Source organism: Xiphophorus hellerii, chromosome 2, assembly GCF_003331165.1.
Source record: "Xiphophorus hellerii strain 12219 chromosome 2, Xiphophorus_hellerii-4.1, whole genome shotgun sequence".
In the NCBI taxonomy this organism is placed as follows: Eukaryota; Metazoa; Chordata; class Actinopteri; order Cyprinodontiformes; family Poeciliidae; genus Xiphophorus; species Xiphophorus hellerii.
The window spans coordinates 16,794,740-16,821,833 of NC_045673.1; the positions used below are offsets into that span (position 1 = coordinate 16,794,740).

Here is a 27,094-nt window from a genome sequence, read left to right on the forward strand (position 1 = left end):
TAAACATTTTTTTCTTTAAGATCTGAGTTCAGTTCATTAGTAAAAGCCAAACCCTTTTTGGTTTTTACCAAAAAGGGTTTTAAGTGATTTTCAAGAAAGCACTTTAAAAGAAAACATAAAGTAGCAGAAAAGATCACAAAAAGTAACATACCATACCCAGATCTACAGATTTTCAAGTCAAATGAAATCTTAGTAATAGTAGTTGAAGTCTTTACAGGGTCACAAAGCAATTTTTAAAGCTTTAAGACTGCAGCCTGTTCAAGAGTGGATAGACCATCAAAATTACTTAGAGAGCACATTGACAAATCATTCAGGTGGTAACAAAAGAATACAGAAAAATATTTAACTGTCCCATCGTCTTATTGCGACACTCAGAGGGAGTGCAGCAAATGTCACGGTTGGACAGCAGTGAAACCGGTGGATCGGCAGTTCCTGAAACCACACACACACAAAAAAACCTCATAAGAGCGCATGCAGGGTCAGTGTGACCCTGCCAGACTGCATACAGTGTAGGGTCTAATAGACCCATCTCTTAAGACTGAGGGAGGGTTAAAGATGTCACCGTTCATGATTTAGAAAAAATAAATAAATTGGGAGTTCAAAGATAAATAGAAATTCTTGCAGGCCAAAGAGAAATCAAAGGTTTTCCTTACATTGCTATTGCTATTCAACATCTGTATGCTCCCTCTAGCTCAGGTTATAACATAAACAAGATTACCTATGACACCTACGCTGATGATACACACCTCTACATTACAGGAACAATCTAGCGTCAACACACAACTTCAGCTATTACTACTAGAAACTAACAATCAGGCCCAAAACTGGAGTGTAAGTGATGGATTCAGACCTGAATCTTCAGAGCCACATAAAGACAGTCGTAAAGTCAGCCTTCTAGCAAACAAAGAACATTTCCAGGATTAAAATACTAATATCCCATGCAAGAGAAACTCACGTGTTTATCTGTAGTTGCAAATTAAATAATATGAAACATTTAAGCACAACAGAAGAAATATGCAAAGGGACACATTTACTTTACAGCACTGTAGATTTTAGTTTAACAGAAAATTTTAGGAACCAAAATTATTTATTTTATTATTTGGTGATTTGTGTGTTATTACACATGGCATTGTTGCCACCCTCTGAGCTCTTCACATCTACCTGAACAGAAACATTATTGCCAGCTAACCCAACTCACTCACTCAGCACAGGGTTTTGAAGTGAGGGAGAGGTATGGATCATAGTCTGCCTTGTAATTAACAGAGATTGCTATTTTCCCCTCAGAATGGGCTCTCCTGTCCTGATCTGTAATTATATGTTGTTCAAACATTGAGGGGAGTGTCCCTGGTGATTGTGAAGTCTGCTTTATTGTGTCTCCACTGGCACGACAAGTGCCAGCATCACTTATTGTCTGTCTTTGCTTTTAAAGATTAAATTCTTCACGCTTCATCGTTATTGTTATATCGAGTGAATTCGTTTTTCTGCTTCAGTTTTACTGTGGTTATGAGGATAATGGATCACTGCTCAGCATGTCTGTTCGGGCTTCAGGTAGTGCCTCAGTGACCTCTGCACGGCGACACTGGCATGAAGCAATGATAAATTCCCCGAAAGAGTGAAGTAAGGCCTCATCTAGGTAATGTTAATGTAAAGAACACTTAGATGTTACAAGACGCTGACCTTTAACTATGTTTAATTAAGAGCAATATTTAGCTTTTAATGAAATACAAACAGGTGGATTGACGTCAATCTGTGTGTAATGTAATCTTTCTATAAATGCAACTGTTCTGTGAAGGTTACACAAGTTTGTCAAAGAGCTATAGAGAACAAAAAGCATTGGTAAGGCCAGTAAAGCCACTGGACAGATCAGAATTGACATTGTGGAGATGTCCTAAAGAGGATTTGGCTACCAAAGCCACCATTCAATCCATAATCATAAAAGAAAAACATTATGGCATTAATGGCTGTTCAAACAAGCAGCCAGGATGCAATTTGTAGATCTAGAGGACCTACAGATATCCACAAATTTCAGTAATCAGACTTTATGGAAGTATGATTAAAAGTCAGCCATTTGCAAATGGAAACCACAATAATTTACATTCACAGTTTACCACAAGTTAAGTAGGGAATAAATCAAACAGCAGGTGCTCTAATCAGGTTGGTAAAAAGAAAATCCCTTTTTGATTTATGTTAAAACACCATGTGGGAGGAAAAACACTAACACAGCACATCTGACTGAAAACGATGTCTCCACTGGGAAACACAATGGTGGAAGTATTATGCTGTGGTAAAGCTCATCAGCAAGAGACATGAAATCTGGTCAAATTTGAGAGGAAATGGGGTGGGACTTAAGTCTTCAGAGAAAACGTGTTTGCAGCTGGAACAGGCTTGTGACTGAGTTGGAGGATCAACTTGCAGGATTTTGTGCCTAAACCTAAAGTCAGTCTGCTATAAGAGATTGATTTATGTCAGTCTAAAATCAGTCCTTAAGGGTTGGTGTCCTGCATGTTTTATGTGATATAGTCACTTGACACATTAGAACCAAATTTCTTGCTATCAGGCCTCTATAGAGAATGGCAATGTGGTAAAAAAAGTCAATTAGCAATTTGAATAAGCTGTGTTGAAGAAAAGGGACATCTAAAACCTATAGAGTTCTTGAGTTATAGAGCCTGACATGCCTGGTTTAGATTGATAAATTTCCCTTTGTTGAAATGGACAAGTCAATGTCCAGACCTAAATCCACCTGAGAATCTATGAAAAGATTTGAAAACTTTAGTTCTTAATCAGATTTTTTTTACAAGCTGACTGAACTTGAGAGGAAGAGACAAACATTTCAGCCTCTAGATATGCAAAGCTGGTCCATACTCCTAAAGGGTTGCAGCTGAAATTGCAGTGAAAAATACATTCAGGGAGTCAGAATGACAGTTTTTTTTTTTGTTATTGTCGTTGAAAACATTGAAACCCATGTAGGATTTCCCCTCCACTTAACATTTAAACGCTACTTTGTGTTTTCCTGAAACATGGATACATTGATGTTTGTGGTTATAATGTGACAAAAATGCTGAGTTCAAAAACTTTTATGTTTATACTGACATTTTGGACTTGTTAAATCACCAAATTGAGGTCACAGAAGGTAACTTTTGGATATTGAAAGTAATGTAAGTATCAACCAAACATAGATTGTACCATACAGAAATCACTTGAGCATGAAGTTAACCCCTAGTTTTTTAGCTGGAGGAAATTGTCCTGCAGTGACACAGTCACCACACCACTAGAAACCACTTCCCCGATTGTTATGATTTTGTTGTTGTTGCTGTTGTTTTACGGCAAAACCAGCCCATGTTCCATGTTTTGACCCTGCAGAACCACACGTTTTAGTCACATCCACATTGCTCTGCCATGTCTCTGACCTTTCAGTGTTTGTTGAAAAAAAAACACAGAAAGCCTCAGAATTGCAGAACTTTACAAATGCAGCATCTGAGGCTTTCTATGTTTAGTGCGTGAGTGGGATGTATGAATTCTTCTTATGCTTTTTTTGGAACTAAAAAATAAAACAAACACGGGCATTGTGCAGTTGTTTGGTTTCCCCAGGAATGTTTTTTTTCTTTTTGTTTCACCCATGAAACAATCACATCTGAACCCATGCAAACATAACATTTTTAATGTCAAGGTTTTTTGGGGTTTTTTTTACTTCAGAATTATCTTTGTAGCTGGATTACAGTATTAGAACCTTAATGAACAGGACAACAAGAATACTGAAAATCTCAAAGAGACCCCAAAGCCTCTTTCCATACCTTTTGGCATTTTTTCTCTTCTTTCCTTGCTGTTTCAATTTGCTTAAAATCCACTAAAAAATTTTTTAGTTATAAAAAACCCTGTTAATATGTCAGAACCTGAGGTTATGTAATTACAAAAGCCTTGTTGCAAATCCTGGCTGATTAGAAATTGACAATTAGATAGTTTTGTGGGGCACTGAAGAAACACAATTCGCTCTTTATGCTAAGTCTCTGCAGCAATCACCTCGGAGCCCATGCAAAGATGTCGACAGATTTATGTTTCACATTATAAACTCTTGGAGTTGAAAGCATCCATATGGTTGTGTTTCTGATTAATTACCTAAAACAGGGAACACTGAATGCTTACGCTTTTACACACCGTGAATGCACTTGACTATCACAGGGAGCCAGTACAGTTTGTTCTGGCAATTGAGGTGCTGTGGTATGACCCCTTTTTCTCCTAATTCTCTCTCTCACTGTCTCATTCTCTCAATCTCATTGCCTTCCCTCCATCCTCTTTTCAGTCCACAGCAATTAGAGAGGAAAAGTGGGCAAAGGAGGAATGTGCAACCATGCTTTGTGAGGACTGAGAGATTGAGAGAGGGAGCGCACAAGAGACAAAGTATTAGATAAAGAGAGGGAAGTGAGAGATAGAGAGACAGAGGGGGAGAGGAGAAGAAAGGAGCAGAGGAGGGCTATCTTAATTGGCCTGTGTAGCCACGCTGGGCTGCGATGGTCCGGACCTGCCAAACCCTGTGCCTCAATTGTTGGCCAGGCCTAACATGCATCCCGTGCATCCGGCCAACCACAACTAACTCCAGTGTGCTCTTTGGCAGTCTCCAATGTCAAGCCTGGAGGAGCAGTGCCACCCACATCTACACTCTGCTCTGAAGTTCTCAAAGCCTCTATGATAGGGATGGATGTAAAAGATCATGTTGTTTGACTCATTTAGCTCCAGCAGTTAAATTAAAGGTGGGGCATCATTGGTCAGGCAGTCCTAGATGCACAATATTTCTATGCATGAAATTTAGAGAGTAAAGGACAAGTTTTGATCATTTACTCATTTCTTTATTCTTTTTTTTCTTATTTATTCCTGTTTTCTTGTTTATCCTTCATAGCATCCCTGTTTTTGTCTTTCACTCTAGTCCTGGCCCACTTCTTAAATAATACCAGGATCACATCTCTAGGTAAAGGAAAATAAAAAATAGAAGGGCTATAAGGTTTTTAATTTCATGGGCATACAATTTTTCAGGTGTAACAAAGTAAATGTTTAGCACATTTTTATAAATTTGAATCTAACTCAAAGTCTTTTACATGAACACCACAAAGCTTGTTCAAATATAAAGTATAAAAATCCATTCAAAGTACAATGAACATTGCAAAATCCCAAAAAAACATTTGGTTGAATTTTATGATTGAATTAGAACACATAAAAACAACAATAATGCAACTAATAATGATCCCTAAAAGCTAAGGTAAAATGATCCTCTTGAGCCATAATTTTGTTTAATGAATTAGCTTCCAAAGCATAAATTATTTTACACCCATTTTTACATAGTGTATAGCTACTGTAGTGGGTATTTTGTAAATTGTACAAAATCACTATTATGTTCTGAAGTGTATGAACTATAATTACAATGAAAGTTCATAATGTAAATTGGCCCAAGTCCATAAAGAGCTTTCAATGTCATACTAAGGACCTTAAAATCAATTCTACAAGCAACAAGAAGCCTGTGTAAGGCAGCTTAGTTGTAACATGTCAAATCTAATTTGATAGTATATTTGTACTTCAAAACAGAATGTTAGGTTGTTTCAGAATTATGATGCAAGCTTTATTTATTTAGCTAAATTTGAACATCTGCCAATTAAAATTATATATCACTGTGGCTTTTCCCAGCCTTTTTAATGCCCCACGCCCCATCTAGCCACCTCACATAGAACGTTCTGGAGATGCCCCTTGGCATCTTCCTAATGTTTGCTCATTTCTGGTGACTTCACAATCCTGGCCTCAGATGTATCTTGACTTTGTCAAAAATGCACTTCTTTTATTTGCATGCATACCACACACCCAGTTCCTTTGGGATGTTTGCACATCTGCTAGATTCATAACTCCTCTATATTTTAATCACCTCTTTGAAGCTATGCCACCAAAACACGTCACCAGCTTCACCGGCGCTGACAGCTTGGCTTGTTTCAGGTTGATTTATGTCATGCCATTCCTGTCATGAAAGGAAATTGATCGTATCTTTACAATTTAGAGTCACTCTAGGCATCTGCAGGGAGCAGGTTTTCCAGAATACACACACAAGTGTTATATCTTTCTATCTTCACAAGGGCTCTATTGACTTCCATTCATTTTTCATTATTCTAGAGGATAAGACTGACCCTAACCCAAACCTAACCATTCCCAGTATATGCTTAATTCTAAAATAAAATCAGTTAAAATATTAGTCCTAACCTCCAACCCAAAAACAGCACTTCTTGATATGAGGCCCCATACGGAGTATTGGGTTCTCACTAGGTAGCATTTGTGGGGCAAAAGGGCCTTACAAAATGAGAGTGCTATAAGAGGCACACACACATTCACCTGAAAGAAAAAAACACCTATTGGTTTTACTTTTAAAGAATTATGTTTTCTCTGCATAGATAAATAAAATCAATACTTCCAGAACTCAATATATTTCAGCTGAGCAAACATATTTCTGTTTCTTGTTGATTCAACGTGTGCCTTTTTATTTTCCTCTAAAGCACACAGTCAATAAAATTTACTTATTAAACAGTCAGCGCCAATACTTCATTCATCAATCAAACCACATGAATGAAAAAAAAAAAACTGCATTCATTTGCTTAGAGAGTAAACTCATGGAAATTTTTATATGATCACATACAAATGCTTGGTATGTACCTGATGTGTGCGAACGTGCACCATCTGTCCTGTCTCAAAGGTGATTTAATAGAGCAATTTATGACCATAAAACACAGAACATGAGCTCCTGCAACGATAGCCAAACATGCCTCTCCACTTTGCCAGCGAGAACACGTGCATCTCATCACTACAAGACAAAAACCTTACTTTATGGCTAGAGGAAAGATAGATTCTTGCATTTCTGGGTGCTAAGTCCAAACTTTTTGAGCCAAGCTAAAACTTAGAATGAAAATCTCCCATGAACTGTGGCAAACTTCAGATTACCTCAGTCCCTCGAATGCGAAAGTCTGAAAATCTGCCTAGTAACAGATATCCCACGAGAGGGTGTGTGGCTCCATATTCACTAATGAAAAGATGTGCTGTTTTCAGAATGCATGTGATAATTTCAGAACTACTAGTTGCTAAACTAAGCTGCCTGGCACTGAAAGACACACAATAGAGGATGGACGGGCGTGTCAGACACTCCAAAAAACAATGGGTTCGATTTAGGGGATGCATGCAGAGAAGGAATAACAGAGGAGTTGTGGGCAATCCTACTTGAAATTTTGTGGGTGCTGATTTAAGGAATAAGTGACAGACAGACAGGAACAGACAAGCAGCTGCGCAGGCAGGCAGATGACTAAACGAAAACAGGGAGAGGAGGGAAAAAAGATGAGCTTAAAACAGCCGGAGATTCTTTGCGACATCTCAAAATGTAACAAATCATTTAAACGGTGCTCAAAGTCTTAAGTGATATAAAAATATCTCAGAAGTTTCCCTGAGGCTCACCACAAACTTAAAGCTGAAAACACACATCAAACATGAAAAAAAAAAACACAGAGTAAATTCTTTAGCCACAAGTATGTTTGATAAAATGTTTTTTTTATTGATATTAAAAATGAAAGTACATGAATTGTGCATTTCGGACGATCTAGCGTGCAGAGATTAAATCAATAAAATACACAGGCTTGAATGAGCTACTGACAGACAAATGTTGCCTTCGCTCTGTGAGTCATCTCTTCATATTCAGCGAAAAGAAGAAGTGGTTGTCTTTCACGCCATTCATAACAACACTAGAGTAGCCTGTTTGAACATTACAATAGTGAATGAATGCAGTCCTAGCAGGAAAAATATAAAATATAATAATAATATAACATTTATTATAATTGCACTGCCTGCTTTTGTTGCACAACTGAAGTAAAATATAATCAGACACTCAGATCTCTCAAACAGAAATAAGACGTAAAGTGTTCTCTCCACTCTACGCCACAGTACTTTATGGCGAGCATCCATTTAGTCTCAATTCCAAGGCGGGCCGTTTGACCCAGACGAGGAGAGGAGGTGAAAACTATCGTGGCACAAATATATGTTCGTTTACTTATTTTTGTTACTAACGTGGCCCCTGTCAGTGGTTTGTCAACAGAGGAAAACGGCATCATGACCAGATAAGGGTAGCAACAAGAAGGAGATTATTACTTTAACTCAGCAGCAACTCAACATCTTAGCCTGAATGCATCAGGAATGCTTCAGAGTGATAGCCCTTCATCGAATGCATAATGGATGCATTAGTGGGATTATGAGGAGTGAATGTAACCCAACACGTTCCAACGCCATGGAGAAAATGACATAGACAGACAGACAGACAGAGAATTTCTATTTGACAGACAGTGTCCTCTAGTTCACACTCGTTTGTTGCTTTCATTACCGTGACATCATCAGGGCATCAATACAATGACTTGTCTGAGTCACATGTAAGTTAAACCAAAAAGACGGTCCTCACAAGATCATTGGATGTCTTTCCCATTTAATTACATCTGGTCATCAATACTAAAGTGGCTTCAAAAACATAGTGGGTTTGATTTACAATCAACATTAACCAATAATCGGGGGGAAAAAGGAAGAAGTTCCCACACTGACGCTTCTGGAAATCCATGCCGACCGTCCTATTTAAGAGTATATGTGCCTATTTCTGTGAAACGTTACGCCTAAATCAATCCACGCTATATGCTGCTGTTAAAAAAAAAAAAATTAATTTATGGTAACTACTTCAAAATGAGGAAAAAAAAAAAAGAAAATGACATTATTTTTGGTACAAAGCATCTACAAAAAAGCCTTACAACTCCAATTGGAAAAACAGAGATCATACAAAATAAATCTGTCAGTTGAGCATCAGTGCTACGTATATTATTTGGACCAATTTTCTTCAAATATATTTTATAACAAAATAAATAATGCCTTTATACAGTGCCCTTATTTGTATTTCAACAAACAAAAAAAAGAAACACAAAAGCTTGGCGGCTCATTATGCAAGATACAGCTCAGACTAAAAGGAAAATAACATCCCTGGAAACTAATTATATTTCTATTTATATATCTATATATATCCTTATATGCATTTATACATACATAGATATATATACTGTATTTTCAAGTATTTGTTTTCAGGCAAAAGCAGGTGAATACTACTGATATAAAATAAAAATGTTAGTTGACAATATTGCTGTTTTTTTCCCTTTGAATTAACATTTTGTGCCTTTCTTTTAAACTGTAAAATGATATAATAACAATAACCATGAAAACAAACCAAAAAAATTTAAAATGCCTAACTTGGAAAAACAGGAATGTCACGGTACCAGAAACTGAACAGGGTTTTCCTTTTTTTTTTTCAATGAGACATTGATATGAAAAAAGACAAAATAAAATATAACCATTATTATTATCATCCCACTTTGTTCTTTGTCCATGCCGTGTCAGTTCCTGTGGAAGCAGTCTGCAAAAGCATGGCAAACAGGAAGTACTGTCTCACAGCTATAGTCCAGAGGGTCCAAGGTGTCCCACGTGTGTCCAAGGTTGTGCTCCATGTTGTCCAGCAGCGTCAGAGGGACAGGAGAACCAAGAACCGAGTCTGGGGCCACCTCTCCATGCTGCTAATGCTGGCGAACTAATAATGAGCAGCCACTAGAACTCGCCATGAGCCGAGATGCCAACACAGCCCGTTTTTTTTCCTCAGTGACTCTTCCCCCCTTTTTGACAGCGCCACTGCCAGGAGCTCCCCCATATCCTTTATTTTCCTTTCTTTATTTTAAAGTCACACTTTCCTTAAAACGGAAAGTTTAATATTCATTCAAAAAAAGGAAAACAAAAACATGCTTTCAACCTCTTCTTTGAGTCCATTCCCAAAGCTAGCACCATGACATTTATTTTTTAAGCTACACGTTCATTGTTCATAAAAAAATAGTGCCTTTTTTTTCTTTACTTTGACGTAATCCGTGGCAATGTGCAATTCTGCAGACACTTTTCTGCTTTTTGTTTGTGATCAAAAAAGGTGCTGGAACAGGAATCTAATTTTGCAAAATAATTCCTTACAGTGTGGAAGTCCCTTTATAGGTAGAGGTGCAAACTAATAGAGAAAAAAAGAACTAAGAGAGGTTTTCTTTTGCCTCAGGAAAAATAAAAAAATGATGTGGAATGGATTCTTTCATGCAAGTCGTTCTTCACTTTCAGTTGTCTTCCACCGGGATAAGAAAAGGAAAAAAACCCATTATGATAGGTGTCCTCTTGACACTTGCAAACAGAGATCTCTTTCATCTTCCTTCTCCCTCCCCTTGCTTTTTACTTCTCTTTTTGCTCGGGGATCCACCTGAATTGCATTCAGCTGAATTGTTAGAGTTCTGTTCAACTCTTGTGTTTGTTCCTTTTGTATCGGTGACTGAAAGAGGAGGGGAGCGAAGAGGGGGCAGGAAGATTGTGAAGGCATGTTCGTATGCCAGAGGAGGGTGGCTGAGGTTTAGGTGGAAGGGTGTTCGGGGGCATTAGGAAAGGGCCAGGGGTTCAAGACGTACTGGACAAGAGCAGTGGGGAGGGACTGGTGGGCCCGGACAGGGCAGGGGAGGTCAAAGAGGGACTGCCACAGAAATGACGTCAGAGACAAAGCTATAATCCCCTAGTCTTTTTTTGTCACCCTCATACTCTTGTCTGTGCAAAAGGGCTGGCAGCGGGCTCACTTGTGGTTGACAAAGTTGTCCGTGGTGTGCAACACCGGGGGCAGTTTGCTGGGAAGGCTGATCAAGGACCGGTGGAAGATGGCCTGCTCCTTGGCTTTAATCTTTTCTGCCTGCCTCCGAAACTTTTTGGCCCTCAGGATGGCAGGGACACCCCTCCGGAGTCGCCGGGCCGCGTTCTTATCCCACAACTCATAGTCCAGACTTGGGATACTTCATGCTCACATGCGGCTTCCTTGCAGCTTCCTATTGTGGCGTGCAGGAGGAAAAAGGGAGAGGAGGAAGTCAGTTCATTAGTGGAGATAAGATGACTGTTCAAGTGCTTGTTACAATGGAGGAAAGCCTTGTTTATTACCCGAAAACATTCGGTCATTGTTTGGACCGCTAAAATGGAAATCAAATGTCATTCTTATGGAGCTGAACGTCAAAACAACCTCTGCCTCGCCTCCAGCCTGCCCTTGTTTTGGCTTCCTCAAGTGAGAGAAACTGTCAATAAGTGCTTGGGCTTTTTAGCATATGGTAACAAAGGAAAGGCGGTCACTCTCCGTCATATACAGTACAGACCAAAAGTTTGGACACACCTTCTCATTGAATTCAATGAGAAAGTGTGTCCAAACTTTTGGCCTGTATTGAGTACAGACCAAAAGTTTGTACACACAGTTGTATCCAAACCTTTGGTCTGTACTGTACATGTGAGCTGCATGCTATCATTCAAACAAAGGAAGCTCATTTTAGAACATCTATGCAAATGCTGAGAAACAGTTGTAGGTGTTGTTGTGAGCACCAGAGATTGAGACAAGTGGGAGCCCTGGCAGCTGAGCTAGCTGGGATTTATGCGTGAGTAGCCAGCGCTCCATGTGAATAGCTTGTTTTGGTCCTGCCACTTGAAGAGTGTTTACCGCCCCTCCCCATTCACTACAGAGCTGCTCAATAGCCCCAAGAACAGCTGGCCCTCGGAGCAGGCTGTACCCATCAACTCTCCCCACTGAGACAAACTGGAGACATGTCCAAACTAATTCCCCAGCAGCCTGTTTTTGGTTCCCGTCAAAGAGAGAATTCGCATCTTAAAGCTGCATAATTTATGCTTTTTCTTCGCATATCTTAAGTACTAAGCATTTTAAGATAGCCTTGAAGATGCCTTCAGGAGTTGAGTCTTTAAGCTATTCCACATTTTAAGTATATTCCAATAAAGCTCTTTGAGCTGTAATAGGTGTTTTTGGATTGGAATATTTTTAGACAGCTTGCTGTTCTTTGAAAATCATAACACGCTGTTTTTGTTCCAGATCAGCACTCAGGCACTTAACCATGAGATTATTGACAATGTGATCTCTAGAATAAAATGTACTGTGACTGTGCTAATGTTTTCCACAATGGTCAGCACTTTGCAACTGCTTAGCAATGCAAACGTAACAAGATAAACCTGTTTTTGTGTAGATTTCAGTCTGCACTCTGTGTTTCAGGTGAGATGGAAGGGCAGATAAGAGACCTGGACAAGCCTTTGTGTTTTTGTTTTCGTTGTTGCTGCTTCTGGACCCACCTGCTTTAGTGTGGGCATGACGGGCATGACGGGCATGCTCTGCATAGAGGAGGACGACACGTCCCTCTCCGGACTTGGCTGGTTTGGCACAGTATTGCTCCAGCAGGTTGAGGTCACAGCTACGGAAACAACACTCCTCTACAATCCCACGGTTCTGGGGGCGCCGATGATTGCTATTCCTGCTGTTTGGCCTACCTGAGGAGAAACAAAGTAGGAATGTAAGAAAGGCGACGAAGGTTGAGGCCTGAAAAAAACACACATGGGCTCCGGTAACAAATTGGGGTTGTTTTTGCAGGATTACTTCAACAATTGCAGCAGACCTTGGAGAAAAGAGGATAAAAGGAAATCTGTGACGAACAGCAACAAATATTTTTGGTTGTAAGGGATAATCTGATTAAGCATATCTGGGCATCCCAAAATGAAAGTGTTTCAAGTAAACACCATGTTCAAAGGAACCAGAAATCAGAGATAGTGCTAGAAAATACTTCAGAATAATCCAATATTTTTGCTTCTGCTTTGTCAAATTGTCAATGAATGGGGATAAACAGAAAGTAAGAATGGCAAAACACAACAGAAGATGCAACACTTAGCTGGTAAAGGTGAGGGGGTTGCACAAAGTAACATTTCACATGATCAATAAAGGCCTTGTCTGAAGCCTGGCAGCCCTCACTAAGCTGGAGAGATCTCACAAGAAGGACAGCTAGATTTGATTACAGGAAGAGCTGGTCATCCAGGGAGAAAGAGGAATGACTGAGTAAAGTTTTGGGATAAACTCAAGATTCTGCTCATTTGTCCAAAGGCAAAATGAGAATCTGCACAGCTTAGCCTGGCTGGACTGTTTATCAATGTCAACATAAACTTCGGGTTTAATCTGAGCCAGGTTTAACACTACCAAAACTTTCTGTCAGAACACGGCTTACAGCTGCACACTGATGGTCAGCTTGCTTAAATCAACGTCAAATCGTGATGTTTGGAAATATGTACCGTTTCACACAGAGTGGATGCCATTTTGGAACTGCAGTGGGCATGTTAACCAGCAGACTGCAGACTGGATACCTAAGTAGACAGCCTGACTAAACAAACCAGCCTTTATGAGCTTGCTATACTTGTGTTCCTCCTCACAGGGCAAAATATGCACTTGAATACCATCATTGATTTATTGTATGCATTAAGCCCTTATAAGAATAATAAAGTTTTACATTTGACTGGTCCCAAAGCTTTCCAGCTTCTGACACACAAATAATCAGTAGAAGAGATTTGTGATCCCAAATATAAGATTTAGTATGCAGGGTTAAACAGTCAGCCAGTGAAACAGAAGTATAATGCAATGCAAATAACATTGACAACTAATGTATTATTTGTATCAATTTACAACATCCGCTTTTTGTGTTAGAGGTGCTTATAGGCTCTATTTTGCTGTTCACTTTGATTTCTAAAGATAATCTTAAGACCCTACAATCTGATTCACGCCCTGTGAAAAATCCCAGCCAAACTTTGGCAACGGCCAACAAATAGCTTTATTATAAATGCAATTATAAATATTTTATTTTATTTTAGCACGAGTAGGACTAAAAACCAGCCATGTGGCAAATGTTAACATTCCATGCCTAAATGAATCCAGTTTGTTTCAGTGGATCTTATGTACATCACATGCATTGGCGACAGAGCAAACAGAAGCTTATCCTAGTGAGGATTAACGGCAATGCTCCTCATAAAGCCATTCAGCCAGCCCCACCATCAATACAATGGAAGCAACAATCAGAAATGATAAAATCACGTTGACGATCTTTTCTCTACTCTGGCATTAGCAATCTCTCTCTCTCTCTCTCTCTTTCTCTATGGGTGTGTGTGTGGGTGGGTGTGTGTGTGTGTGTTCCATTTTTTCTCTCCTCGCAGCTCATCAGTGTGGTCTCCTGGCCTGGGAATAGTGGTGCTGAGGCGACTGGTAATGCCTCTTGGGGTGCTATTACTTTACTGATAAACAAGCAGCCCATTGTGTCGCCGGGGTCGTGTATGTTCCTCCGCAGCTCGCCCGCCCGGCCCTTTCATATGCAATGAGAGGTGCAGGCTGTACGAGCAGACTCAGCAGAGCAGACCTGGAGAGGCACAGCTGGCTGCAATCTCTCTCTTTCTCTCTCTCTCTGTCTCTCTTTCTTTCTGACGCTGTTTGCGCGCACGGGCTTGCGTGTGATTGTGTGTGTGTGTGTGTGTGTGTTGCATGGGCGTCAGTGCGTGAGAAAGAAAAATAGCAAACACGCATACCACGCAGCCACAGACAGTCTCAGCTATCCAAACAGATGTGAAACAACAGAGAGAGTAGGAAAGGGGCGAGAGAGGGGGGGAAATTAAATTAAAAAAACAAAACAAAAAAAAAAAGTCGGCAAACCAACATTTTCGCCGGCCGTTTTTGGAGGAACTTGCACAGCTCTGAAGAAAAGGAAAGAAAAAAGAAAAGAACCTACTGAAATAGAAGCCTCTGTCTTCGCAGACAAACTGCAGCGCATCCACCAGCTCTCCCCCACACAACGTCTCTGCCGAGGCCATTTCCACAACGTAGAGCGTGAGAGCCAGCGCAAAGAGCAACGCACGGCTGGTCGAGCACATCTTCTTGACCTGCAAGGGTGAAAAAAACACACACACACACACACACACACATTAAAGTATAAAGACATAAGATGTGGACAACTGCCAGATTTGTGATCCGTTATTATGATAATAAAAAAAAAAACAGTATATGAAAACTAAAATCATAGCCAGATGTTTTGTTTTGTAATGTAAGAGATTAAAGTCTTAAAAGCTGTTTTACGCACTGACCTAGTAACTCGTGGGGGGAAAAAAGTCTGCTCTGCGAGTCAAATGAAATCAAGTAAGCACACTCAAACACCAAGTACCCGATTTTTATCAGCTGCTGTCATGTGTTTGGCACCTGGAAGAAGTGCTTATTCTAAAGGAAAAAAAATATCGCCAGTATCTCTAAGCTTTCACTCTCTTACACAACCCCCCCCCCCCCCCCCCCCCCCCCCCCCCCCCCCCCCCCCCCCCCACCCCACCCCTCTCTCTCTCCCTCTACATCCCAGAAAGTTGCAAGGCCGGCTGCTCGATAGTTAACTATCCCAAAAAGACAGACTCAGCATATAATTTCCCCTTGCTCACCCCGGAGTGAGCTCAATGACCCTCAGACCTACCGCCCCCTGTCTGCTGGCAAGGCGACCAGCTGTTCTTTCGCCCGTGTCCGGCGAACGGCGCACCATCCAGGTCAGGGGAGATTAAAACCAAAGCTTTCGTTTCTTGGCTTTTTTGTCGTGGCATAAAAACCCGTGCTCTCTTTGTAGTTTGTGCATCCTGAACTTTCTCTTGCTGCATGCAAATCAAGAAATCCCGCTTGCTCAAAATGCAGAAAACTGGTGCCATCAAGCATCTATGTGCCCCCCACCCACTACCCCACCATCCGCAACAAATATCCACTCTTCCCACAGCCTGAGCCCTCTCAAGACTCAAACGGGGGGGATCTGAAACTATCTGTGCTCCAGTTACCTTCATCCTGCAGCTCTCCGTTCTCCGGCAGGTGTGGCAAAGTGAGTGGTGTCCGGATCTTTGCTGGGTTTCCATGTCAGATGGCATCAGAGTAGTCAAAGTCGCGGGGAGTTATTTTGGTAGGCGATATTGCAGGTGAGTTAGTTTCCCAGTTGGTTTGGCTATAATAGAGATGATGTGTGAGAGGCTGTCCCAAAGACCAGGCGACAGGCAAAACTTCTCCGGGAGAACTATTATATACTAAAACACGCCCCTTACACCCATCCTCGTCCTCGCTCCTCCTCTTGATAAAAAAAACGGCCCAGAGATGTTGGAAAAGTGCTTACAGGAAAGAAAAAAAAAACGCGCAAAAGAGGGAAGAACAAGAGGGAGAGAGCGAGAGTCGCCAAATTTGGAACTCTTCCACTGGCATTTTCTGCGTTTACGCTCTGTAACCTACAATCACACTGTTTACACAGGGCGCAGACTGAACGAGAATAGTTCGTAATTCCTGCGACTCCAAGAAAAATGTCAATGTCTCCGCCCTGCTGTAATTAAGATTAAGATTGAGTGGAATCATTGTGCACAGAGTCTGCGGGCTGTCCTCTGACTCAGGTGTGCATATAAAAGTAAATAGGGGGGAGTCAAAGGTGGTCTGGCCGTGGAAAGTGGAAGATTGGACTGTGGTTTACCGTCCTGATGCTGATGCTCAGAGGCAGGATGCAGCAGTGACTCTAAAAGAATCATCAATTGGAGCCATCAGGGAGTCTAAATAAATAAGAATCCGAATTTGTGGCATTAAAGAGAGCAAACAAGTCAAGTTTTCTTTAAACAAGATCCCAGGATTTTAACTCATCAAGAGGAGCAGCTTTAGTGCAAAGAAAATATCTTAAACTTTATAGATAACAAGGGAGATCACATCATTTTGTAAAATGAGAATCTACAAGGGGGATGGGGGGGTCCGCTATGCAAGTGTCTTCTTCAGCAAAAAACAAAAAAAAAAGGTAGACATCTCCAAAGTCAGACTGACACCTACTGGTCCAGATCGCGAAGCTCCGTTTGTTTGTCTCGCGGCTTGAAATCAGCAACAAATGCTGCTGAACTGCTGATCCAGGATCTGATTTCGCTCTCGACCGGGCAGTAGGTGATGTGTCCGGACAAAATCCTGCAGAGTGCCGATGCATTTGAAATTCAATGTCGCATTGTCTTGTCACAGGATCAGACACAAAGAGCAGCCAACAAGAAAGCTCCATCTATCAATCCTTTGAGTGCACTAAAAAATACCTTTCGAGGGGAGTACATTTTTGGCAACAAATGTCTTTAAATTTTTATATTCGTAGCATAATAAATTACTTGATACTTAATTGATGTTTTCGCAACTTGCAACAGTTGTTTAGAATTGTGGAAGATGTTTCTCGCGTCGACCGTTATCTTTTGATAGTGTCCAACATAAAATTTAAGGCTGATATGATCATGAATTGTACAAAAGTATTATAAGAAGCTGAACTTATTTCAGTAATTCAGCTTAAAGAGATTCATTTCAGACAGCGAGATATATTTCAACCATTTATTTCTGGTCGTTCTGATGATGATTAAGGCTTACAGATGAAGAAAGCCTGAAGTTCAGGTTCTTAAAATATATATATATACACAACACCCTACATCACTTTTTCTTTCCATTTAATTGTTTGAATACGCCAGTCTGTGACCAGTCAACCTCATTAGGATGAGCTTTTTTTTGGCTTAACCATCCTTAAGATTCGATAAATAAATTTTCTGTTTCAACTTTTCATGTACTTTAATTTATTGAGCCATACCTGTATCACAAATTTGTTTAATAAAAATTAGGAATGGTAATTTATCCACTCTTCACTTCTTCAGTTACAATGTAATTAAATGAGTACTTAGAAAAAAATAATTAGAATGTAACTAATTAATTTGTCTTCAGCCATTACACTTATCTAGAGCACTTGGATATTGCTTAAAATCTCATGTAAAAGCAATTCAATTCTAACAGTTTGTTTTATGGTGTAGGTGCAGACATATAATTCGGTATAGAAAAGGAAACCATAGTACAAAGTATTAGTTTTGGAAAAACAGAATATTGTGGGTTTTGCCCGGATGAATGAACAAGGTTTTTGTTTCATCAGATAATCTCCATAGTAAAACCTTTAAACTTTACAATCAGACATTTTCAACCTGTAGGAGTGCTCCCTCTTGTGGCACGTAGATGAGAACGTCTTATTTTATTTATTTAAATTATTATTTTTTTGACAATTTACACAGTGCAAAACCCAAGTAAACTAACAGCAGTTAGTTAACAATGTTTATTTGCAATTGTTATTGGATGTACCTCTTTTCTTTTTTTTACTTTTTTTCATCATGCATGTAAAATCAAATGAGGCAAATACAGCACACATAATATGACAAATTAAAGTGAATACCCCTATTCATTGCAGAAAAATAAATCATTTAAGAAGCACTTACAATATTTAATATATATTTTTGGTAAAACAAAGGACTAAAATATACACTTTGGAATACAATCTCCACTAAGCTGCTACATTTCTTTGATTTTAAAATAATTTATATTATTTATTTCATTTTCTTTGAATACATTCAGAAATACAACTCTCATTGATTGTGGCTCCAGTGTTAGTACATGTGAACACTTTTACATATTAAAGCATGAATTTTTCCAGTCAAGTAGAACCACAGTACATTATTCCACAAATGCATTCACACTGGAGGAAGTGTGTGTGTTGGCCCTTTCCCTACACACACAAACTGCAACAACTGAACATCATACTGGATTTACAGCACATAAAGATACGCATGTTAGTCTCGTCACACTTTGGACACTGCAGAGCTCAGCGTAGAGAAAGCAAACAACCGGCAGAGGCCGTCATGACAAAACGGCGAGGGCATCAGTCAGCACCTTGATCTCATCTTTCACACCCTCCAGACCGCCTTGGATCTTCAGAGGATTGTCTAGGACCTCGACGCTGCATGTGTACGGATCGTACCTCACCGAGAAGGGACGCTTGATACCTGCTACGTATGTTCTGGTAAAAATTTGTGAGAGTATCAAGTGAGATATCAGTGCATGAAAGCACTTTATAAAAGAATAAGAAAACATTGCCATACAAAGTAGATAAAAAAAAAACATCCTTTGTCCTACTTTATTTGTTTTTCCAAACATCTCCATGCTGACTATCTTCTCATCTCGTCACCTTGTTCTTATGTCATTTGCTGTATCCCACTGGAGACTAAAGACTGTCAAAACACTCACTGAAGCTACTTGTTTTGCAGAGCAACATTATCTGTTTGCCAAATAAAACTGCAGAGTTTTGCCTTGGTAAGAAAGGCTATATTAGTAACAGCTGTCTTCTGGCTGCTATGGCTGACCTACAAAAGTTTGTGGCCTCGGGCTTGGCTGGCTGTTCTCTGACCTTGTCCTCACACAACCTCTTGTTCTTTTTCTTCCCTGTTTCTTTCTTCTCCTTTCATATGATCCTGTATATCTGTATAATTCAATAAAGAACTAAGTACCTGAACTTCTCCTTGGCATCTGGAAAGCTCTCTGAAACAAAGTAGACTGGCTGGTAGTTCTGGTCTTGATAGGGCTGCAACGCTGCAGCCTCTGGATCAAACTCCCGCACCTCTGGTTCATCAGAGAGAGAATGCTGAAAGGAGGTGATGAGGAAAATGAATTACATGAGAGCTCACTTGGCTGTGTTTTCTTGTTTTTAAAGAAAGACAAATATGCTGGAACGTACCACAAGCTCCCCATAGGAAGAAAGCAGCCCAGCCCCATAAGCCTTAACCTCACCGTTTTGCTTACAGAGACCATATTCAACTGTAAACCAGTACAGCTGGTGAGAGAAACAACAAAGAACAGTGTCAATATTAACAACATTAACTGTATATGTTTCATGTATTAGAACATTATAGCTTAAACACAGTCTTTTCAGTGATTTTGTAGTCAGAACAAGAGTCTTACTGTAGATAGTTTTTCTATGTCTTCATCTGATGCCCCTAGTGATGCCAGACCAAGGTTCTGCAGAACAAAACCAAAAAACGTCATGAAACATTAACGCTCCTCACTGTAGAAAATATTCTGAAATCCGTTGGACTCTAACCTGTGAAAACTGGGCAAAAGTGCGATCAGCCAACATGGGGACATGGCCCAGGAGTTCATGGACACAGTCCCTGAAAATAAAGACAAACTCAACTTTGAACATACAAAGAAAAATTCTGAGGAATCATACCTAGATTACTTTCACTGAATGCTGGTGATGCATGTAGTGGCAAAAACAATAGAGTTTGATCAGGTACTTTGATCAATAGAGTTAGACACAAAACAAAACAAAACAAAAATGTAATTTACTGTCAAACAAGTAGGAAAACTGTAGAAGCAAAAGGAAGTTTTCTCATTTATTCCTTGACAAATAATTTGCATGGAACTTTATTAAAAATGAACTCAGCTAAATAATTTTAACTGACTTATTTGATGCAAAAACGGCAGTTCTACACTTTGCTCTGCATTTTGTGTTTACTGTTGTATCATTTGCTGATCCAACATTCATTTCGTCAAGCACCGAAATTATAACATAATCTGCACCTCAATGAAAAATAAACACCTCAGACCGTATAAAAAGGCCCATAACCAATAGTTGTCTCTGACATTAAATCAGACCAAGCTTTATTGGTTTTAGATCAGGCAGGATTACCAAAATATGTTCTATTTGCTATATGCTAGAATAATGAACAATATATTTTTAGAGATGTTTTCAAATCTTATTTAATTTAGGAGAGATTTCGTAGAAGCTTCTTGTTGGGTATTTTAACCTGTACATATGAAGAACCACACAGAGAGTAGTATCACTTCAGCCTTTTCAAAGGGGGAAGAGTCTCAGTGGTGCCTCAGGACAACTCCAACTTGTCCCCCTGCAGCAGCCTGGTTTTATTCAAAGCAGGGTGGGGGTCAGTCATAAAACAGAAACTTAAAGATAAGGAATAGAAGGGTCTCTCTGAACTAGCTGAAACCGGTTTCTCCAAGAACAGGATGGTCCACGTCATCCTGTTTCCAGCTTAGAGTAGAGAGACAAACAACTTATTCATGAGATAAGTATTTACAAAACTCTGACACTTCTCACATTAGTTTGCTGGAATATTTAGACTATTCATCGGGAAAGAATGGAAAGAGTGGGTATACCTAAGTCGGGTTAACAAGATGCCTTTTAAGCACTCATCCTTTGAGCTTTGCCCACAAATCTTACAGTGGAGTTAAAATCAGAACAAAACATTGACTTTGTTCAGTCTATAAGCCAGTTTGTATCTAATTTGACCCATTTGTTGCGAGCTTTCACTTCCTGGCTGATGTCTGGAGACGCTGCTGCAATATTTCCCACATAATGTTCATTCTCCATGATGTCAACCCATTTGCAAAGGGCACAAGTTTCCCCTGCAGGAAAACACCTACACAATATGATGCTGCCTCCATCATACTTCACGTTTGTGGTTGGTGTTCTCAGTCATACAAGCTTCTCAGTTTTATTCCAAATATAGGCCACTCTGGTCAACCTTCAGTTTTAGTCTCATCCAACCATGGAACATGACTCCAAAGAAGTTTTTACCCAAATGTGCATTTGCAAGATGGATGTGGCTTTTTATGTTGCTTTTGGAGAATGGCTTTTTCCTTTCTGAGAGACTTTCCAGTCCATGTAGGAAGGACTTGTCATAAACATAATCAGCTGGGATTTCCTTTTCAGAGCATAGTTATTTTAGCATATACCAGCTTCGAAATTTAACCAAAGTAATACAGAATTGTCTGAAAGACAATTATAATTTTGGCATTTGGCAAATACCTTTGGTAATCCTAACCAACATAAAAAGGAAGTAATAGTCTTTAATATCAGACAGTAGGAAAATAAAGGTACTGTGTGAATTTTATATAGTATGTACAGCTAGTTTTAACTTTGTGCCCCAATAGAATCACATTAATACTCACGGTTCTGGGGAGTGGTTAGGGGAAGAAGCATGTCGGATGTACTGGGTGCACTGGAACACGCGATATGCCAGACTTGCCAGAAAGTCTCTGGCTGAGAGCAGGCCTGCCACCGGACGCAGCTGAAACCCTGTGTGTTCTGCGTCAGTTCAAAACATTTTATAAACACACCAAGACTGTGGAATCACACAACATCTGTGCTTAGGTTTCATTCCTTTCATAGATTACATTCAGATGATACCTTTAAGGAAGCGTGACACGTCTTCCAACTGGGGAATGTTGTCTGGACTGTAGCCGCAGTGCTTCTCCAGCAGACGAAAGGCCTCGAGGTGTTCTTTGCAGGCGTGGGTGATGTACAAGTCTCTAAGGGTCGAATAGACTTGACGCCTAAATGAAATAAAACAAAGTGAGACCTCAGTTTCCTAAAGCTTCTTTGCTTTAAAAGTGAGGATGCTAACTGAAGACTGAAAATGTGGTCAAACTGGTTAAAAAATTTACACTGAATTTACTTCTGACTCGATCAGACTTACGTTTCCTTCATATTTTTATTATCTTTAGCACTGTGTTAAATCCTTTTATGAACAGGAGTATCTACAGCTATTCAAGAACAAGTTTATTTCTCAAATAGCTTGGAGCTAAGTTTAGAATTAGTTGTTTCATTACATTCCACTGAGTCACTGCCACCTGCTGGTGTGAGTTCACAAAAATTCTCCAAACACAGCCTGTATCTTGCTGCCAGTCCCTCTTTAGTGTGAGACTCTTACTGTTGTGATCCTGTTCTGTGTGGCTGGTGTGAGTTTCCTTTAGAGGATCTCTGCCGGGGGGCTCAGAAGCCAGGTGCTGCTAGCACACCTGTAAAGAATCATCTTTTTCTGGTCTATCGTTGTTTATAAGGTACTGCCGGACAAACAACCATTCAGCGCCTGACGATCAACCTCAGTTTGATATTAACAAGCCTTCCACGTCTAATCGATGTTCTATGGTCCGAGTTCCTGAACTGAATTCACTTCGTCTCCTTCGTGTATATCGGTTACCCGTCCTCCGAGTTTTAATGATTTAAATGTTAAATGTTAAATGTTTCCTGTTTGAAGCTATCCAGACTCGCTCATTCCTGGTTGTCCTCCTGCAGCAGATCTGCCAAGACGCTCCTGCCTGCCCGCTCTCCTCCGAGCCGCTCTACCCCTGAATCCACCGCTGTTAACCCCACTCAGGATCACACCTCTTCCCCGAGCCTAATATCCACCAGAACTCCGTAAGAAATCTCCCCTTTCTCAGGTCTCCTTTCCGAAAACAAGAACTAACATATCTCATCATCAACTTTTCTGTTGCCAATCTTCCCCTCTTATCCTCAGGAGCCGTCCTGTTACGAACCTTTATCAGAACCTTTATCAAAACCTGTAAAATAAATCTTCTTAAACTATCTCAATTGTCCATGTCCGATTCTGCATGTGTGTTAAAGGGATTCCTCACAACACGACACTTGCATGTAGCAATCAGAACTTTTGCAAATATCACGAATTACTAAGAACATGATTTCTTAAGCATTGCTTTCACAATGAGGACGAATTAGTTGTCTATTTTTTAGTTACTAGAAATGCCATGCGTCACTAACTAAATCTGTAGCAATACTGGTACTATTCTGATCTTAAACATACTTTTACAGTATATCTATTTGTTACAAAAATGTTTCAGTATCTGGAGATGTCTAACAATAAAAAAAATAAAATATTGAATTTGTGCCTAAAATAGTTGGTTTAATAACTTTTTATACCCGTAAATCAATCAATCCACATAACATTATGAACACTAAAAGGTAAAATAAGGAACCCTACTCATTTTCTTCGGTTTAACATTCTGCATAAAAACCTGAATTCTGGCATTCATAGGCAGAACCACAGCAAGATATTAAGAAGCTTTGAAGAACTGATTACATTGTTTATTGTGAGACACACCCAGGCTACTGTAAACTGAATGCTCCTCTACTGCCCTCTGGCTGTGCATCATTTACTGGAGAATTCATAATATTTTGCACAAAAATCTGATTTTATTTTATTTATGATCACTAGCAATTCCATACCGTGGTGTAATCCTTCTGCTGCCCCAAATCCTACGACTCTCTTATCCAGATTAAGTCTGAAAAATGTTTAACTCTGTAACTTATCAGAAACATTAAAAACTGTTACTAACCTAATATTGAGACAGATAGGTAGTCTAGAGTACATAATGTGCTTTTGGTACCTTTCCAGTTCTAAGGTAATCCTAATCTAAAAAAAAACAAAACATATAAATGTCACATTTTCTCTTATAGTGGTTTTAAAAAATCTAAATTGTCTCAAAGAATGTTGTTCAGTGGAGAATCATCAATTTAAAAAATGTAACTTATTGAACTATAAAAGGCCAAACACGGTTCAGACTCCTGAATAAACACAGAAATATCTCTTTTTGTAGCACTAACCCATGAGCTGCAAATTACATCAACTGCAGTGTTATCAAATTTTTTTTAGTGCTTACTCTCTGCACACCACAGGGGACACCCACTCCCATTGACTTAACATTCAAATAAGCTATGCAAAAGTAGCTTGGGGTAAGTTTTTATTGTTTTGTTTTATTTGGTTGATTTTTCACCTCTTGGTGCCCCAAACGTTACGCATATCAACAACTGCCACAGTAAAAGATTTAACTTCTTAGAAGCAAGACTGAATTTACTCTGTGGAAGAATGAATGTGGAAAAAACACATGTTTATAATTTCAACCATATTTACTTTGTAAATTCTTACCATGTGCTAATCTCCTCTTCTGTGTACTCCACTCTGGGAATTGGTTGCCCACTGCAGACACAGGTATATACACATTTGTCAGAAAATCTCAAAGTATTTCTGCTCATCTCTGTCTGCGAGGTTAAACTGCTTTTTCTCACTGTTTGTATGTGAAAGCAATGTCCCCGATCAGCTTTCTTCTCTGTCTGTAGGCAGGGTCTCTGTATCCCTGGTCAAATCAAATATATCAAAAACACTGGTCAGACTGTCTGCGTTATGACATAATGGCACAAAATCATAACAGCCCCTGGTACTGTGATCTGTATTCCTGCTTCCTTGCTCATGGCAAATGCATTACTTACAGGATGATCTTCATCTAGGTCTGGATCAAATTTTGTGACCAGATGATGGCATCTATCCAGATCTGCTATTTTCTTTGGGAACCAGTGAACTGGTACGGAAGAAGTAGAAAGAAAACATAAAAATTTAATGATACTTTGTGGTTCTTATTTGAGCAAAACAGCTGATTTTTACACAGATGATCTCTGAAGTAAAAATATATGATTACATTTGACTTCTTTGGTGGTTTTGACATCCTCTGCATTTCTCCTGATAGAGCTGACCAGAGTACTGACATCTGAGAGGTGCAGCTCACAGCGCACAAAGTACTCCAGGCCCTGAAGGTTCTCCCTCAACTTTCTAGATGGTCGAGTTTCCAAGTGGTGAATTTTGGCTTCAAATGTCTGAAATACAGTCAGCACACTTATGAGGCATGGATGTACCATGATTCCTCCACAGTATTCACAACTCCATTGTACAATGGTGATTTTTTTGCATACATTTCTCCTCTTTATTAAACAAACTGGACTCATAAATGCAAATTATTCTGCATCCCGGTGCGTAGTGAAAGCTTTCAGACTCACCTCAATACCCTGTATAAATTGTAAAAATTTGGAGAGAAAAATACATGTTTGTTGTTCAAGATTTTTTTTAGGCAACATGGATTTCAAAGCTTATATGTATATATATATATATATATATATATATATATATATATATATATATATATATATATATATATATATATATATATATATATATATATATATATATATATATATATATATATATATACGGTTGTTGAGATTTTGCATATTTAACTTCCAAACTTTTATTTATAAAAAAAGTTATATAAAAATTGTAGATTTATTATATATAGTTGTGTAATATATATCTAAGATACATTTGTGGATAACGTATCATTCAAAAAGTCTTTATAAATTGCTCACACACAAGAACTGCCAGATTTGTTATTTCTGGTTGAATTTAAATTTGTTTTATTTTTTTTTCTTATTTAATTTATTTAAGTACAAAATTTTATTTTTAACTTGAGAAATCTTGATTTAAGTCTGATTGAAATAGCGTGGAAGGTTTTAACACACATCGCTCATATAAGAGCCCTGGCTAATATATGAATTACATTTGAACTTCTATACAACTCAAGCTAAAAAAAAAAAAGTCGCATTGAGTTCCATTTCTAAGTCTCAAATGAATCTGCCTCGTACCTCGAAGACTTTGAGTGTCTTAGACAGCGCAGGTGCTTTCGAGTTCCTCAAAGTGAAGAAGATGTTCAGCAGCGCTTTTCCGTCCTCCTCCTCAAACACGATCTGCTCCGTGGCCTCCGCTGCTTCCGCCGCTGCCGCGGCAGCTTCTCTCTCCTTCCGCGCATCCTCGATCAAACTCTGCCGTCTTCCGATGAATCTCTGAGACTGTGAGAGGAGCAACAATATCCCTCCTGCATTATGTGATTTCATCTCCCAGGCAGAACACACAAACACACAACATCAGATACAGGCAACTGTTTGTCTATTCTTACTTTTTGGACTTGTCTTTGGGTATTGGACGGGAGCGCTTTACATCTCCAAATGCGCATTGGGACAGCAATGCATTCGAGGTAAACCCTAAAACATAACTATACCACAGTATATATTTTAGCACTCTTTCGGGCAGGACTGAGGGGCGCTTTTGATTATTTAAACAAAACACCTTACGCGCTGTCAGCACCGCATGGCGTTGCGTAAATTCGGTTTTGCGCTTAATTCTAGAAGTATCCAAATTTAGTGGTCCGAATTTTGACGACTTGCTAAAAGCGTAAATACACCGAGACTTTTCTAAATGAGCAAACTTGATAATTATTCTAACTTTTTTTCATATTGTTTTCTTACCGTGATGGAATCCGATCTCTCCAGCTCGGACGCGGCTCTGCGGATGCTCTTGGTGGAGGACGTGGAGCTGCTAGAAAGAGGCATCTTCAGGCTTTAAGATAGACGGTCAGCTGTAGCAGAGGTGAAAGTGTGTTTGCGGCTCTCTGTGCTGGGAGGTCTTTCACATTTTTTTTAGCGGACAGGTTTACTCTTTTTATAGCATCATTTGTTTGCAGTTTCTGACGTCAAACGCGCTAATCTAACTCGAATCAATCTGCACTGAATCAGACTCAGTCTCGCTTGGATCTGTCCACATATATAACCGTTTTAACCCTATATAGGCGCAGTATTTAGGTTTGAAGTAGGACGTTTTTCAGTTGTTATTTGCTTTTATG

The 27,094-nt window shown here is 39.4% G+C and overlaps 2 protein-coding genes across 4 annotated transcripts; both read right to left on the minus strand.

Annotated features, from left to right (window-relative positions):
* Positions 1 to 7,539: 7,539 nt before the first annotated feature.
* igf2b (insulin-like growth factor 2b) lies at positions 7,540 to 15,982 on the minus strand. Its single transcript, XM_032585363.1, is given in 6 exon segments — positions 7,540 to 10,882; positions 10,884 to 10,925; positions 12,217 to 12,285; positions 12,287 to 12,411; positions 14,679 to 14,829; positions 15,751 to 15,982. Coding segments are annotated over 6 exon segments (678 nt in total). The 5' UTR covers positions 15,838 to 15,982; the 3' UTR covers positions 7,540 to 10,678.
* A 1,300-nt stretch (positions 15,983 to 17,282) lies between these two features.
* Positions 17,283 to 26,926, minus strand: th (tyrosine hydroxylase). Of its 3 annotated transcripts, XM_032578097.1 has the most exons (14): positions 26,721 to 26,926; positions 26,372 to 26,467; positions 26,061 to 26,264; positions 25,064 to 25,238; positions 24,858 to 24,946; positions 24,657 to 24,724; positions 24,517 to 24,567; positions 21,981 to 22,126; positions 21,743 to 21,878; positions 19,872 to 19,941; positions 19,733 to 19,789; positions 19,509 to 19,604; positions 19,282 to 19,415; positions 17,283 to 18,794 (listed from the first exon to the last, which is right to left on the minus strand). In XM_032578097.1, the coding sequence occupies exons 1-14, from the start codon at positions 26,802 to 26,804 to the stop codon at positions 18,635 to 18,637; spliced, it is 1,566 nt and encodes a 521-aa protein (XP_032433988.1). In that variant the 5' UTR covers positions 26,805 to 26,926; the 3' UTR covers positions 17,283 to 18,634. The 3 variants fall into 3 exon arrangements, with proteins under 3 accessions (XP_032433988.1, XP_032433971.1, XP_032433979.1); XM_032578080.1 differs by lacking the exon at positions 26,372 to 26,467 and having other exon boundaries at positions 26,721 to 26,920; XM_032578088.1 differs by lacking the exon at positions 26,721 to 26,926 and having other exon boundaries at positions 26,372 to 26,471.
* Between the last annotated feature and the right edge of the window lie 168 nt (positions 26,927 to 27,094).

Coding starts and splice junctions, on each gene's coding strand:
- th (XM_032578097.1), bottom strand. CDS start 26,804: ATGCCTCTTTCTAGCAGCTCCACGTCCTCCACCAAGAGCATCCGCAGA. Junction 21,879..21,980: donor CGTGTCACGCTTCCTTAAAG/GTATCATCTGAA, acceptor GAACTGACGCAG/AACACACAGGGTTTCAGCTG. Junction 19,942..21,742: donor CCTAACCACTCCCCAGAACC/GTGAGTATTAAT, acceptor CTTTATTTTCAG/GGACTGTGTCCATGAACTCC.